Genomic DNA, 15,357 nt, shown 5'->3' with positions numbered 1-15,357 from the left:
GTACGGTACGTACGTACGTAGTGTGTGTGTGTGTGTGTGTGTGTGTGTGTGTGTGTGTGTGTGTGTGTGTGTGTGTGCGTGTGTGTGCGTGTGTGTGTGTGTAAACAAATAAATCACAAAACACTCACTTTTACTACTACCGCCTTCCTTATTTTACTTACAGCCGTCATTAGAGAGCCAAGCGGCCATTTGAAGACATCCATGAACTACTACAGTCTTCCCAAGCTGATGAAGATCAACTCTAAGAATCCTGTCAAGACGTTCCTGGAAGACCCGTGGAAGTACAAGGACCTGTCTGAGGCTTACTTTGACTTCTGTAACATGACATGGGACGGCACCAGGAACCATCAGTCTTTTGACCTTGGTTACCCTACTAAAGCAGCTGACGACATGGTAAGTCTGCAAGTCAAACTCCAGGCATTTGCCCTGTCACAAATATGCAAATAAATCGATATGTTGCCTGTGTGACTGTCTATGTATTTGTCCTTGAAAATAGTAAACGCACTACGAGTTGTGTGGACATATTGCACTTGTCTTTAACCCATCAAGATGGCGGACGCTAGACATGCGTGACGTTCATGAGCAAGTCAAGTTCCTTAGGGGGGGATAGTTTGCAGTCACGTGACTATGACGTAATCTAGAGTCCGCCATCTTGGTGGGTTCAAGCCGGAACTGTCTCAATAATTATGACTAAAAATTTTTAGTAGATTAAAATCTGGGTTGTTAATGTTGTAGACATTTCATTTTACACTCACTACACTACTACACCGCTAGTTTTGCCCCCTACAGATTTTTAAAAGAATTGACCGGTCGCCATCTTGGATTCACGCGATCCACCAACATGGCGGTGACAGTCAGTTATGACGTCACGTACAAACCAACGGTAGTACAAAACTCACTAAATGTTACTCTCATAATATTTTTCCTGGTTGTCAAAGAAAGAAAATCTACATTTAAATTTGCAGTCTGATAATCCACAAAAATTACATACTTCTTTTAAAAATTTTAAGGAACAAGCTCGAAGGTACATCCGTGAGCTAGAAGCGGATTTCACCACGATGCTGCTACTGGAACATCTAGATGAGTCCCTCGTTCTCCTCAGACGTCTGATGTGCTGGGAGGTGCGAGACGTTCTGTACGACATCACGCCGAAGAACAGCCGAAGTTATCCCTACAAAACGTACGTCCCCACCGCCGAGGAACTCGCCAACCTCCGCCGGTGGAAAGCCGTGGATTACTTACTGTATGACACCTTCAACGCCTCCTTGTGGCGGAAGATTGCAGCTCAGGTGAATTTTTTAGTTGTGTCGTTCAGATCAGCCTATTCGTCATAGTTCAGTCCCAATAATCTAATAAGCTGGTCACATTAACTATGGTGTAATAACGGAGAAAGTTTCGTCATACAATCGTATGATGCTTTCTACGATGCAATTAATTTTTTTAGATTTCTTTCTCACGATTGCTTCTAGCAGTTACTTAAAAGTGATAATGTGTCCTACGAATTATTATACACAGGGACCGGATTTCTACGATGAGCTTCGTCACTTTAAGGAGGTGAACAAACGTGTCAGCGAGTTCTGCAGTAAACCTCCGACGGACACACCCGCGCTCACAGTGGTACCGTCCAAGTGGAACTCAGAGTTTCAAGTAGACGCTTATATTTGCAAGCTCATAAAGTCTCCGGTAAGTAACGTCGCCTTTACCAGTTGAATGCGTTTGGTCAAGATTTTGTTTTGGCAAATAATTTCACCACTTTCACAGTTACCAGATCTGCTGACCTCTGACCTTCAATCCCAAAATGCATCGCCTGGGTAGCCTGTTTTCGCAATGCATTCTGGGTATGGGGAAACTCGTGAATAGTGAAAACAGGTGTGAAATAGATTTTACGACAGTTTTTCACAAGAAAAATGTACTAAAGTTCAACAAGGTGTTAAATAGTATTAGTACGTTGACAAAAATCTTAAAATTCTGTATGAACAGCTATGAAAAGGGGTGCTAGTGTCTACTAAATATACTTGATTTCTTTCTTTCCATCATAGGTATCACCACTTATGAAGTACATACGAAAAGACGCTCCTAGCGAAAGAGCCGGGTACGACATCCTGCCGCCTAGGTCAAACATGGCAGCCATCATCAATGGAGAGCCAGCCTTTAAATACCGGATTGAGCAACGAAATTATCAGAAGTCCAAAGCCTCTAAACGCAGACGCAAACGCAAACGCGCTGGTTTATAAACTATCTGTTTATTCCAAACTATGCCAACAACCTTGGCAAAAGAAAGAAAGAGAGATAAAACATACAGACATACATACATACTCGTACACTGTTAAACAGATAAATAGATGGGTGGATATTTGGATGAATAGAATATTAATAGAATAAAATGAATAGGGTTGATAGATATAAATTTGCCACATATATATGTAATGGATGGCATATCGTATTGATTCGTGTAGAAAGGAAGGTTTGGGCCAAATCTGGTCAGACTGCTCCCGAACTTCAGCCGACTTTGGTTGGTTTTTGGTCGGGGGAAGGTTCTGAATGTGTAACAGTATTTTACTGTATAAATCTTTATACCTGGTTTGTCTGTCAACAACGCATGTTCTGTCTTTTATTTATCTATTTATGACATTTGTCATTTGTGGAAGGATTGACATAACATGTAATATGCGAATAATAATGACGATAGTGGATGCCCGTACCAAGAGATCTAGGCAAATTTAAAGGTATCCAATGCAATTTTAAAGTGACAAAAGAAAAAAATATTCTATTGAGAAAATCTGTCTTATTTACTGCTGTTCCATAGCACACTTTCGTCATCATATCGTATTTGAAGCGTTTGAAATAGCGCCAAAACAAGCTACTGTGAGGCGTCTCTTTATTTTGGGGTAACGCCTATAAATAGCTAGAACCAGCCTACGATACAAAACAAGCAACCGTTTTCCGTCAGTGATATCGCATTTTTGCCTCACACATATATGGGATAGGATCGACTCAACTTACTACATCAAAAGAATGACGAGAAACTGAGAAAATTCACTTTAAAAAGCCTTTAAAGTTCTGTCCTTGAATACTGGTGAGAGATACATACATACTGTGCAGGTGTGACTACAAAGAAAGGCCGCAGCATCAAATTGCAATCCATCATGATCAGACGGTAACCGCAGGGCTGCCGGGTGGCTGATGGATTGCCTAGAACTGTCATCGCGAAGGACCAGTTGGATCAGCCTACATCGTCACCGCCTTTCGCCTTCCCAAGGTCTGTCAGCCCTCCGATGGTATCTGTGCCAAGGTATGTAGAAATTAGAAAAAAAACAACGTACTAAAACAAGAATTGAAACATCAGAAGGGATATTTTACGTCAATTCTGACCAAGTTTGTTGTTGTTGTTGTTGATCTTGTTGCTAGCTGTCGTAAACTCCCTCTCTGAAATCTACCTTTTGGAAGATCTTGAAGTTGTACGTGAGAGTAATGAAAGATAGCAACCTGTATGTCTTGGGTGGACATTTCTTGAAGTTTTGGTGAAAAACTAGCTTTTTTGTCATGGTCTTGGTGTTTTCAAACGCAGAGAAGGTCGTATATAATCACACGGAACACATAAATCACGGGAACAACGCTTTGACCTGTGGTAGCTTGACTATATAATTACTATGTGATTTACGATCTTACGTTAAGCTATGGTGGGGTGCCAAAATCAACACCCAAAAATGCGTCAACAACCAAAATACACACATAAAATAACACTTTTTGACGCATGAAAATTACAAAAATGTTCCTCAAACTTGTATTTGCTCAAAGAAAGATAGTTAAGGTAAAGTTTATCAAGCTGTTTTTGTTCACTAAATTTGAAATGACGGGGGGAAAGGACAACGAATCTTTTCCTGTCAAAATGCGTTGTTTTGATAGAGACTAGTTAGTTGTTACAGATAGTTTTGAACGAATAATGTTACTTTCGTTCTACCACCATTATTGAATTACTTCAAAAATATCGTTCTAGGTTCCACTAGCTTGTTTTGATCGCCGAAAAAATGCAAGTGTAGAGAACATTTTTGTACTTGTTGTTGCCCCCCCCCCCCTCTAATCTTCAAGCAGATCTTTGGGTGGCTGACAGTACTAGTTACAATTAACCACCGGAATGCGTGAACAAAGATGCTAGTTCCAAAAAAGAAAACCTGATAAAACGCTTAAAACAAGCCGAAGCCTAAACTAAGGTTACATTTGTATGAACTATTTCTCAGCTTCCTTGTGGTTATGTTTTTATCTTTAATTCGGTCATTGTACTCAAATATTCGTTGAAAGGCATAATATTAACACAAAGATAGAAGGAAGTTCCATTTAGATTAGTTACCTTAGTGTAGGGAGGTTTTGTTTTCGGTGTGTTTGTGTGTTTGCTTGTGTTTCCGTATGCTAATCACGTGGGGAACACTGACAGAAAATTAGGTCAAAGATTCCAGAAAAGGTCATCTCATTTCTGCTGTCTCATATGGGTACAGTAAGAGAAAATGCAATGACAAAATCAGTAAGAAGTTTACAATAAGAAATAAAAGTTAACATGAAAATTTAATAGCCTTTTTCTGCACTCATCTTTTGTTCACTTGGACTCTTCAATGCACCAAGAAAGGTTTTATAAGATGGAAACATTCCTTGTACTGAACAACATGTCTTCTTTTACTTAGAAATTCTTAGGCTAGAAATGTTTCCAGTTCCCTAACTTTAATTCCCTAACTTGTACTTTATCGCTAGATCGCAAGGGGGCAGGATGAGCACTAGAGCACGCTTCACTGTGATGCTGGTTATTGTAACCTGTGGAACTGCCGTGTATCATTATACTCAGGTCAGTAAAGAGTCACACTTGCCAGTAAAAGCTTTTCCTAGTCTTATTAACCTTCGTGTTTATTTATCCAGTTTCTCCTTCTTCTCCAAATACAATGATCTGGACCAGACGTCTGTCACCATGGTAACTGTTGCTGTAGCAGACACCCTGTGGTGGTGGATGACATTATGTAGCAAGTTGTCCCAGTGAGCACAGTGTTGGAGGGGCTGGTCACCATATATGTGAATGTGTTTAAGTGAGAATAAACACTGCAGTAGTTTGTTATGCACAGGGCATCGGTCTATAAATATACATATGACATTTATAAAATGATATTTTCACAGAGCATGACGGCGCTTCCAAGTAGTGGACCACAGATAGCGAGGGACGTTACACAGCAGGCATCTGAATACAAATCCTCAGAGACCAAGGCACAATTGTAAGTATAGATTCAGTTTTTCAGTGCCAAACCGTAACATTCTCAAAGGCCATTTCGAGTACAATGCCTCTGTACGGTAAAAGACTGTGTTTCGACACGACAGCACTACATGTATTTGTCTGCGGCTGGTTCTGTCACAACCTGCTTGAACATTCTACATCATTGGTGCGAGGGGGACGATACCGACTTCTCGCGAACTTTGACCCATGACGTCACACGTGGAAAAAGATCACGTGTCTACAGCACTTGGGTCAGATACTAGTAGCTGATGTAGACAGAGGGATTCGGTCGAAAATTCCGGCGAGTCAAATCTATTTTTAACCTCCTTGGTACGACGTCCTACAACGATTGTAATAATAAGAAAACTTTTTTTTTCTACAGGGATCAGCCACACCTTATAGATGAGAACAGAAAGGAGCCAGAAAAGTCGTCAAAATGTCGCCATCCACGAAGAAAGTTCGTCTTCATCAAGACCCACAAAACTGGCAGTTGTACTGCCGTGAACATTTTTCAAAGATACGCCATCAAACACCGCCTGTCTGTACTCATACCAACAGGAGGGAATTTACTGGCCTGGCCCTTCCCTCCAGCAGAAGAGGATTACGTCCACACCCCAGATGAACAGTATGACGTCCTCTTAAACCACATGGTGTATAACAAGACATGGCTACGGTCCAAGTTCCCGGCTGACACGGCGTACATCTGTAAGAAATGTTTATATTATTGTAGAATCGCATTGTTTTATGAGATTTAGCACAGGTGTAGTCAAATCACGTGTCTACAGCGTGTTTTCATCAAACAACAATGAATCTAGCTCAGGCGAATTGTGATCGGACACGGTTTCAAAGGAATGTGTGGCACGTGGACCAGATGTGAGGAATGCGAGTTACCCAAATCGCGGTTTGGGTGACTTCACATGAACAAGGCTATTGTTGAAGAACGAAAGATTAGCTCGATCATTCCGGTGAATCAAATTCTTTTGAATTGCCTAACAGTTTATTTCTAATTAAGTTTCTTACTTGTTAGTGTCCCAAACAAAACACTGACAAAATATTTCTCTCACACAGCTATCATACGGGAGCCGATCGGCCATTTGCGGTCAGCCATGAATTACTACAGTCTTCCCAAGCTGCTGAAAATCGCGTCTTCTAAGAATCCTGTCAAGACGTTCCTGGAAGACCCGTGGAAGTACAAGGACCTGTCTGAGGCCTACTTTGACTTCTGTAACATGACCTGGGACGGCACCAGGAACTTTCTGGCATTCGACTTGGGCTACCCTACAGAGGGAGCTGACGACATGGTAAGTCTGCAAGTCAAACTCCAACGTTACGTACGCAGTTTTTCAGTCAAAAAATGCACATTACTGAATATCTTGTCAGTGAGTTATGCGGACACCAGTTATCAACGAACGTTGACATATCGCACGTGCCTTTAACCCACCAAGATGGCGGACGGTAGACATGCGTCTAATAACGTGACTGCTAACGCACCTAACCAAAGTTGGTAGAACTTATTTGCATATGTGACTGAACACTGGCAACGTAATTTGCATATTTGTGACGGGAGATATGCAGTCACAAAAATGCAAATGAGCCCAAACAACTCCAAATGTGTAGTGTCTGTGACGCATGTCTAGCATCTTCGTTGGTTAATTAAAGACGCTATAGATATGTTTGATATTGATTATTGGCGTCCATACAAAGACCATTTTCCTTTAATCTATAGAACGTTTCGTTACCGATATTGAGTCACTGCCATGTCATAGCCACGTTTACATCCTATCGTTTTCTATTCCTACAAGGAACAAGGTCGTCAATACATCAGTGAACTAGAAGCGGACTTCACTCTGGTCTTGCTACTGGAACATTTGGACGAGTCCCTCGTTCTCCTCAGACGTCTGATGTGCTGGGAGGTGCGAGACGTTCTGTACGATATTGAAGCAAAGAACAATCGGGGATACCCATACAAGTCTTACAGCCCCACCGCCAAGGAACTCGCCAACCTCCGCCGGTGGAAAGCCGTGGATTACTTACTATATGACACCTTCAACGCCTCCTTGTGGCGGAAGATTGCAGCGCAGGTGAGGAACGGAACCAGAAGGATAATGGCAAGCTAATATGTAATCTCCTAGTAGATCCCTTTCGGTGGCAAAAGTATCCATTAGCCAGAGAAGGTCGCCGGCCACCGACGTTAAGTTTTCAACTTATATTAACGCCGCCACCAACACAGGGGACAATACAATACTCATTTTAACCTGAGCGAAGTGAGGAAAGTCGTGTAAAGTGCCCTTTTCAATGGCACAAGATCGGCGGCATCGGGCAGGATTCGAACCCGAGACCTCTTGGTTACGATTCGATCCGTTACGCCACGCGACCCCACATAATTCAGGTCAATTCTTTTGTACTCACGTGCCTGTCTGAATTAATGTTTAGTTATAGACCTTACTAAAGTCACTGTACTTTTTTGTGTCAATTAAGTTCTCAATATCGTTACACTTACACACACAGGGTCCAGATTTCTACAAGGAACTCCGCTACTTCAAAGACGTGAAGAGGCGTGTCGGCGAGTTCTGCCATGGACATGGAAGGAAGGCAAGAAAACGCGATCGTCGCCGGTCTCCTCTCACCATAGAGGCGTCCAAGTGGAGTCGAAAGTTCACAGTGGATTCTAAGTACTGTAGAGCAATACAAGAAAAAGTATGTAATACTATCATGAAAGTTCATCTGTGTTGGTACTTACATGTTTAAAGTTAAAACCTTTGATCCAACACCAAAAATTCTCTCACCTAAAGCTTTCGACCAGTCACTCTGGTCTTCCTCAGTAGACTGACCCAGTGAAGCTTGTCACGTAGCTTCTTTGAAGTGTGACGTCAACACTGGGTCAAAGGTATCTTGTAGACGATGTCGGCCCCCGTCACGGTTCAATGAAGGGTGATGGGCCCTGATGTATATGGGTTCCTTCACCCCTCTCAAGAAAGCTTCACTGGGTCAGTCTACTGAGGAAGGCCAGAGTGACTGGTCGAAAGCTCTAGGTGAGAGAATTTTTGGTGTTGGATCAAAAGTTTTAACTTTAAACAAGTATGCAATGCCTTATGGTATTCTTTACCATCTTTCTTTAGGCTTCCACATTTATCGTTATGAACTCCATCGGTTTTATGATGTTTTGATTTTTTTTTCTTCTTGCACAGGAAATTCCTCTAGGGAAGTACATCAGGAAACGTGCATCTGTGAAAGACAAGAAAGGGCGGACAATCATGAGAGTCGCCGAAAATGTACTTCGTATTGTAAAAGGTCTAGCTACTGTGAAATATAAGGCCGAGGCAACAAAAGGAAAACATTGACAGTGTCTGGTAAAGTCACGCATAGAGGAATTAGGGCACAGCCCACCATTTCGAGCTTCAACATCAACAGATACCAATTATGCAAATAACGACCTAATTTACATAATTAATGTGAAATTTTGTGATTTCTTAATGGTGAATGATGGGAATTTTATGCCCACCATTTCGAGCTCCCATTGAAATATATGGTAAACATTAATATATGAGCTGTCAAAAATGTAGTTTCATCATTTTTGGTGTGTAGAGAGATGTACATCATTAAATGCAAATTATGCAAATGAGATTGAATTTGCATAATTAAGTAGGAAATTCTGTAATTATTGTGTTTTACATGATAGTACTTTCATACACGTGATGTATGTATGTATGTAATCTATGGCAGGTGAAAACATCAACAGATACCAATTATGCAAATAACGACCTAATTTAAATAATTAATGTGAAATTTTGTAATTTCTTAATGGTGAATGATGAGAATTTTATACCTTGTAACGAGTAAGCTACTTAAAGGTTAACATGACTATGCATATATTATGTTAATGTGGAGTTCGTCTGCATAATTAATGAGGACATGTTTAAATGTAATATTGCCAAAGGATAGGAATTCCACACGCAAAATATTGTAATTTGAGTTTAGAAAACCATAAATTAAACTAGATTATGTTAATTACGACCTTACTTCCATATACAATGAGACAAATCCACCCAATAACAATTTTACATAAACTCTACATATTTCGTGCCGCCGATATGAGATCTCCGAATTCTTGTTACAACTGTACGCAAGGCGTAAGGAACGGTCTATTTCGACGACGCCTGGCTTGTTTTGGTAGATCCAAAGGACAAAAGCACGCGTCAGGTGACTTGAAGGTCAAAGGTTTTAAGTGCTGTGGTTTGGCTTGGCGGGTTGGCAACAACAGACGCATTTCCGGTTTACACGGAACTGAAACCACAAGTTTTCAGCTAAGTCATGAAGCCTCCGCACGTTTTAATATCCGGCCTAATGCCCCTGGCTGACCGAACTGACAAAGTGGGAACGTCGGAGGAAGTCGGGGTGAGTCACCGGGGGGCGGGGCTTGGCAGACCTGGTCATGACACAGCACTAGTTTGACTGACACAGCCGTCAGACGACAAGGAAGATAGATTTCTGTCAGCAGTATATACCGCCAAGAAAATTACTTTCAAGTTTTCTGTCATAACACGGCACTAGTTTGACTGACACAGGCGTCAGACGACAAGGAAGATTTCTGTCAGCAGTCTACACCGTACCTCTCGGCACGTTTTCTGTCAACTGTGTCATTTGTGACAGTTTAACGCTTGTTAGAGTGAGAGAGTGACTAATAGGGGACAACAGTATCAAATCATACCGGGTATGGAGCCAGGTATTCTTCGTACAGCGACGTTTAGTGTGTTTTGTTTCGTCACTTTTCTCACAAGTCTTGAACCAACCAAAGCACAGGATCCGGGTAAGTATACTGTTGTACTTTTATATTTGAGTTGACAATTCGTGGTATAAATTCAAAGGGGGAAGTATAGGAACGTTCAAGATAAGATAATGTCAGATTAATGTGTTGTATACTTAAGCTTAGAAAATCACTAACAAACACACTTGTTTCTAAATTAAGATCTGGGTTGTTGTTAAAGAACAAATGAACTAATTTCAGTTTTGGGGCCTTTTAACAAAATCCTGTTTACACAAGGTGATTCATTGTTTTTACGAGTCATTGGGGTGATATTTTACCATATCGATATTCATGGCCTTATACGAGTAAGCCAATAGATTTGCTGATAACATAGTACTCATTATTGTGCCACGTTATGGAATACTGTATTGTCAAGAAGCTATACTTTCCTCCTTTCGGATATATTATATTTTGCTGTTAAAAACTTCTCATGAAGAACATGAAGAAAATGAAATCTAAAAGTAATATTTTCGACATGTCCTGGGTAAAGACTAGTCTCAAAAATTCGCGGGTATTGACTTTTTAAAATCTCAACAGCCAGAATTGACCGTTTGTATATACATTTTGTGCCTTGAAAAAACTCACTGTATTATAAATATACAAAAGGGACCAGGATAAAAAATATGCCTTGACTTAAACGTACATGGCGGTCTTGCAATGCAAAAAATAAAATGTTACCGGTTAATAAAATGTTATACAGAAAGCTAGACAAGTCGCTGCCTGTGTTTCCTTTTCGGAAAGAACCACTATTTACCGTAATTCATCAACCAGAAAATCAGGAAGCTGCAAACAGTGTTAGTGTGACCTATGTCAGTGTTATTTTTGAACCACGATAAATAACTTAACTTATCCAATGCAGTTTCAGGACAACAAAACAAAAATATTCTGGATGAGGAAATCTGTCTGAAAAGGACATTTATATTATATAACTGCCATTTCTTAGCACATTTTCATCATTATTTCATACTTTAAGCGTTTCAAATGGTACCGCGAGGTGTCCTTTGTTTTTAGGTACCACCAATAAATAGTAGAACAAGCCAACGATTCGAATCAAACAACTCTTTCCGTCAACGACATCGCATTTTTTTAGATATCAGCATGCTATGGAATATGGTTGATTCATATTCTATACATTAAAAATGACCCCCAAAAAATTGACTTTGAAAATCCATTTTTCTGCTCTGAAATCATTTCTGGCGCCTCTAACGCGACTGACTGAGGAAGTGTGAATGTGACTAGAATATATTCCAACAGGTGTGTTCTTTTGTCTACAGGATGTCAGAAGATCCGAATTTCCGGTTCCACGCGTCTACAGACCCACCTTATGACGACATACACCATCACAGATCAGTTTACCGAGGGCCGCCCTGTATATACCAGTGACACAACAGATGATCGTATTTTTTACGTATCCAGCTCATATCCTAAATATGTCCCAACCTGGTTCGTGGGTCCCTACCCAACCCCTGGAAACAACGGACTGTACGTGGAAGACACAAGTTTGTCTGCAAATAACATCAAAGGAACGTTCAACATTTGGGACCCTGACACAAGAGAGTGGAAAGAGGCGCCGTATGTGCAGATAAGTTGTGCAGGTTAGAAGATATCTTTTTTAATTCATGATTTTTCTTTTCTTGAGTAATCCTCTTTACGAAGAATGCCCCTTCTGTTCCAAAACAAACTGCTGGGGGGGGGGGGCGAAAAACAATACCTCCATTTTACACGAAGGTAACAATTTCGCTTCCGGCTATCTCTCGCAAGTTTCTATACATTTGTCTGAATATTTTTTTTCCATTTCCAGATCCAGGCTACCTCGGCTGTTTTAACCGCGATTTTATCGTCATGAAACAACAGATACTGATGGATTCGGACATTACCGTAGATTCGTGTATAGAAAGGTGCAGGAACTATGGCAAAAGCATCGCTGGTATCAACGAACAGATCTGTTTATGTGGCTCCGGTGTCAACCACCACAGTCATTCGTCGTCATTTTGTTCTACTCAGTGTGGAGGAAACAACGATCAAACATGTGGGGGGTCAGGAAGAGCTGACGTTTACCAAAGTAAGTGAATTCCTAATCTCCAAGCAGATTTTTTGTGGCTGCAAATAAAAAATGTGCGTATATCATATTATAATCGTTTTCTTTTAAAATGATAGTTCGCCGTGGACTAATTCAGTGAAGCACTGTACGTTGAATGGTCCGACGCCACGTACACTGCAAACATCATAGTTACATTTGTATGTTTCTCCTAATGCATTGAGTCTTGTTTTCTTTTGTCTGTGCAACAGCATGGGTTGGTGTGTGTGGATACGAGCAAACAAACGGAGCCATCTACTCACCAAGGTATCCCGGGACGTACCCAAACTACGACAACTGTACCTGGGAGATCAACTTTGACTCAGACAAGGTCATCAAGTTCTACTACAACGTGTGGGACGTCCCAGCCGGGGACATACTGGTCATCACGGACAAGTCTGGACAAACCAGGACACTGGGACCGGGCTTCGACACAAGTTGGACCAATGAAGCCATGGTCAACTTTTTATCAGACAACGACAGACGTGGGAATGGGAAATTTGCTATCCAGTATGAAGGTAAGAAATCATGGTGGGAAATCAAACTTGACCTTCCTTTTCACAACCCCTACCCACCTACCAAATACCATCCACAGCCTCTGGGGTTATGCTATTGAAATACATAGAGGACTCAGACCACAGCCACTACACACAACCGAAAACATAACCTTCTTGGCGAAGGTAATAAGCCCATTTTGTTTATCCAGCTGTAGACCACTGTGGAGGCATTGCTGCTACAGGAGGTATCCTACTGATATCTCCTTCACACGGAGGTAACTTCGCCGTTGGACAGAAGGTCACCATACGATGTAAGGACGGGACAGAGACCGTGGTGGAGTGTCTACAGGACAAGGTCTTCAACGCATCGGGGCCGTATTGTGCAGGTAAGTTAGGTCCCAGAACGAACACACACACACACACACACACACACATTCAGAACCTTCCCCGAACACCAGTCGACTGAAGTTCGGTAGCAGTCTAGGGTCACACGTACCTTTCGACACCAATCGAAATCAAATTTGAGTTAAATTTGGGTCAATCTTCACTGCCATCCACTCCCGACCACTGCTGATCTACTAAAGTATTCCCTGACGTTAGCAAACCACCAGCCAACCATGGCCGAACCTCCGTTCCACACAGTAGCCGAACAGGCCGAGCACCAGCCGTATTCAGCCGTAACCAGAGGCCATATTCACCTATGTGTGGCTGGGGCTATAGTCCTTGGCTATAGTTACCAAACCTTTTTTTGCAAACCTTTCGGACGTTTCGGTAGATGCTTTGCTGCTTTCATCGGCTTTATTTTCCGGCTTTCGTTTTTTTTCCAGGTTCTACTGAAGGCGGAATGACCACGGCCAGTATGGGTACCGCCGCAGATGGGGACCAGGCAAAAGGTAACTACTATACGGTTATTGTTTCCAAACATGTGTGAAATAGCTTTTCAGAGGGTTTGCAGTTCAGCCAGATCGAAAATTTATGTCCCTTGCCAGCGGCTGACCCCAAAAAAAAAGCTAAGTTTGGCGAGATTTTACTTGGGTCGGTCGGAAAACCGGAAACACATTTCATTCCCAGGCCTTATGAAAAACTTTTGACAGTATACGTAAAACATCATCAGTAACCACAACCTTATCATTATGCAAACCAATCACTGAAGCTGAAAAACAAACTATTTTCTCCACCACTTTCTTAAAATTTGTCTTCTTATTTTTTCTATGTAGGTACCTCCATGACGGTGATTGTCGTTGTGTCTGTTCTCGCTGTGCTAGTACTTCTTGCCGTGCTGTGTATTGTTCTGTACTTCGTCATCAAGAAAAGGTGAGAGTTTAATGATGTCATATCCAACCTAATCGTTGTAGTGTAAATGATAAATTGTGATAACTTAGTAGGACACTCTGAAACATGCGAATATGTCATGTGATCTTCGGTACTTTGGGTGATTTTTTTTGCTGTTCTACGTGTATGCCTTCGACCAGTTTGAAAGAAAGTAAGAGGTGTGATACGACTGATAAATTTTGTGGATACAAAAACTACAAAGCCTATGCAGACTGCTGCGCTCACTCGGCGGTTTAGTCGGTGGTTATAGGAAATGACCATATACACCTCGGGACGGGTCATTAATCCTTAATTGTTGACTTATAACGTTATTTATATCGTTTTAGGTTTGTTATTGCGACTATTTATGCTCTTCCATCTTCCTAACAGAAAAGCTAAGTCGACCAAGAGAAAGGGTCCAACCTATCCCAGAATCCACCTGGACAGCTCCGTCGTCATCTCCTCACCAACACCTTACGTCATCCCAAATGCTGACGTCAGTCCTGACGTCACCCTCACCTCCGAAAACGTCACGTTTGTTCCAAAGAAGGCAACGGAGCCGGAACAGGACGAGCATGCGCACTACGAAGAGACAGAGGTCGGACTGTTGGAGAACAGTGATGACGTCACGGACAGGGAGGAGGAGCTACGTCAGCTGTACGCTCAGCCAATGAAAAAGAAGAACGGCCAGCAGCAGGGCGAATCTCCGTATCATAATGACCCCCCGCGAAACGAGGACCAGGACTTTGTGGAAAACGATCTCTACGGATTTGACCACGGCGGAGAAGCCGATAATGGGGCGCCTTCTAGCGGCCAACCGTATATCGACAACAACCTATACGGATACAGCTAGACAAGTTTAGTCCTAGAAGATTAGGCAGCAGATCAGACACAATTGCCGTGCGTTAGATAACAACACTAAATACTATGATACTTGACTAAAAACAATGCTACATACTGTAAAGTAGCAAAAGTACAGATGGGTAGTGATGTACTTAAAAAACAACAGTGTTAGCTAGCGTCCGTCTTTCTGTCATTTGACTAATGACAAAAATGTTGCCCAATCCGGCATCTTTGACAGACAAAAGTCGGTGTGTAAAGATATGAAAAGAGATGTCATTAAAGTAAGCTCAATCGCAGAATATTCTACTAACTGCTGGGCTCAGTCTACAAGCAGAATTTGCCCCTCAAAATGCAGGAAATAGTGTTTCAAAATCTTCCTGGATCCCCGTATTATTGTATGGAAAAGACCTTATAGAAATGATGTACGATAGAAAACGCTGGAAACTGAACTATGCCAATGCTTCAACTCTCAAGTATGATTATGTATGTATATATCAAAATGTAAAATATTGGACTATATAGCATTCTAAGTAGCAGACTAAGTATTCTATATATATATATATATATATATACT

General features: G+C 41.5%; 2 protein-coding genes across 2 annotated transcripts in view; both read left to right on the top strand.

Moving 5' to 3' along the window:
- Nucleotides 1-8,627, top strand: part of LOC109479017 — an 11,200-nt gene extending 2,573 nt beyond the window's left edge. Inside the window, exons 5-13 of the mRNA XM_019780860.1 lie at nt 164-393; nt 1,011-1,289; nt 1,516-1,554; nt 5,239-5,252; nt 5,706-5,956; nt 6,320-6,552; nt 7,054-7,332; nt 7,760-7,948; nt 8,440-8,627. Of these exons, the coding sequence (XP_019636419.1) occupies nt 164-393; nt 1,011-1,289; nt 1,516-1,554; nt 5,239-5,252; nt 5,706-5,956; nt 6,320-6,552; nt 7,054-7,332; nt 7,760-7,948; nt 8,440-8,592 (1,667 nt within the window). The 3' untranslated portion in view covers nt 8,593-8,627. The remainder of the gene's footprint in view (nt 1-163; nt 394-1,010; nt 1,290-1,515; nt 1,555-5,238; nt 5,253-5,705; nt 5,957-6,319; nt 6,553-7,053; nt 7,333-7,759; nt 7,949-8,439) is intronic.
- Nucleotides 8,628-9,581: 954 nt separating this feature from the next.
- LOC109478957 lies at nt 9,582-15,334 on the top strand. Its single transcript, XM_019780772.1, has 8 exons — nt 9,582-10,058; nt 11,330-11,650; nt 11,857-12,117; nt 12,345-12,650; nt 12,839-13,015; nt 13,457-13,522; nt 13,847-13,943; nt 14,331-15,334. The coding sequence occupies exons 1-8, from the start codon at nt 9,965-9,967 to the stop codon at nt 14,791-14,793; spliced, it is 1,785 nt and encodes a 594-aa protein (XP_019636331.1). The 5' UTR covers nt 9,582-9,964; the 3' UTR covers nt 14,794-15,334.
- The last annotated feature ends 23 nt before the right edge of the window (nt 15,335-15,357 follow it).

The sequence above is a fragment of the Branchiostoma belcheri genome, unplaced genomic scaffold (genome assembly GCF_001625305.1).
Source record: "Branchiostoma belcheri isolate BF01 breed outbred unplaced genomic scaffold, Haploidv18h27 scaffold46, whole genome shotgun sequence".
Taxonomy (NCBI): Eukaryota; Metazoa; Chordata; class Leptocardii; order Amphioxiformes; family Branchiostomatidae; genus Branchiostoma; species Branchiostoma belcheri.
Note: the sequence above shows the minus strand (reverse complement) of the source record. Positions and strands in the feature narration are given on the sequence as shown.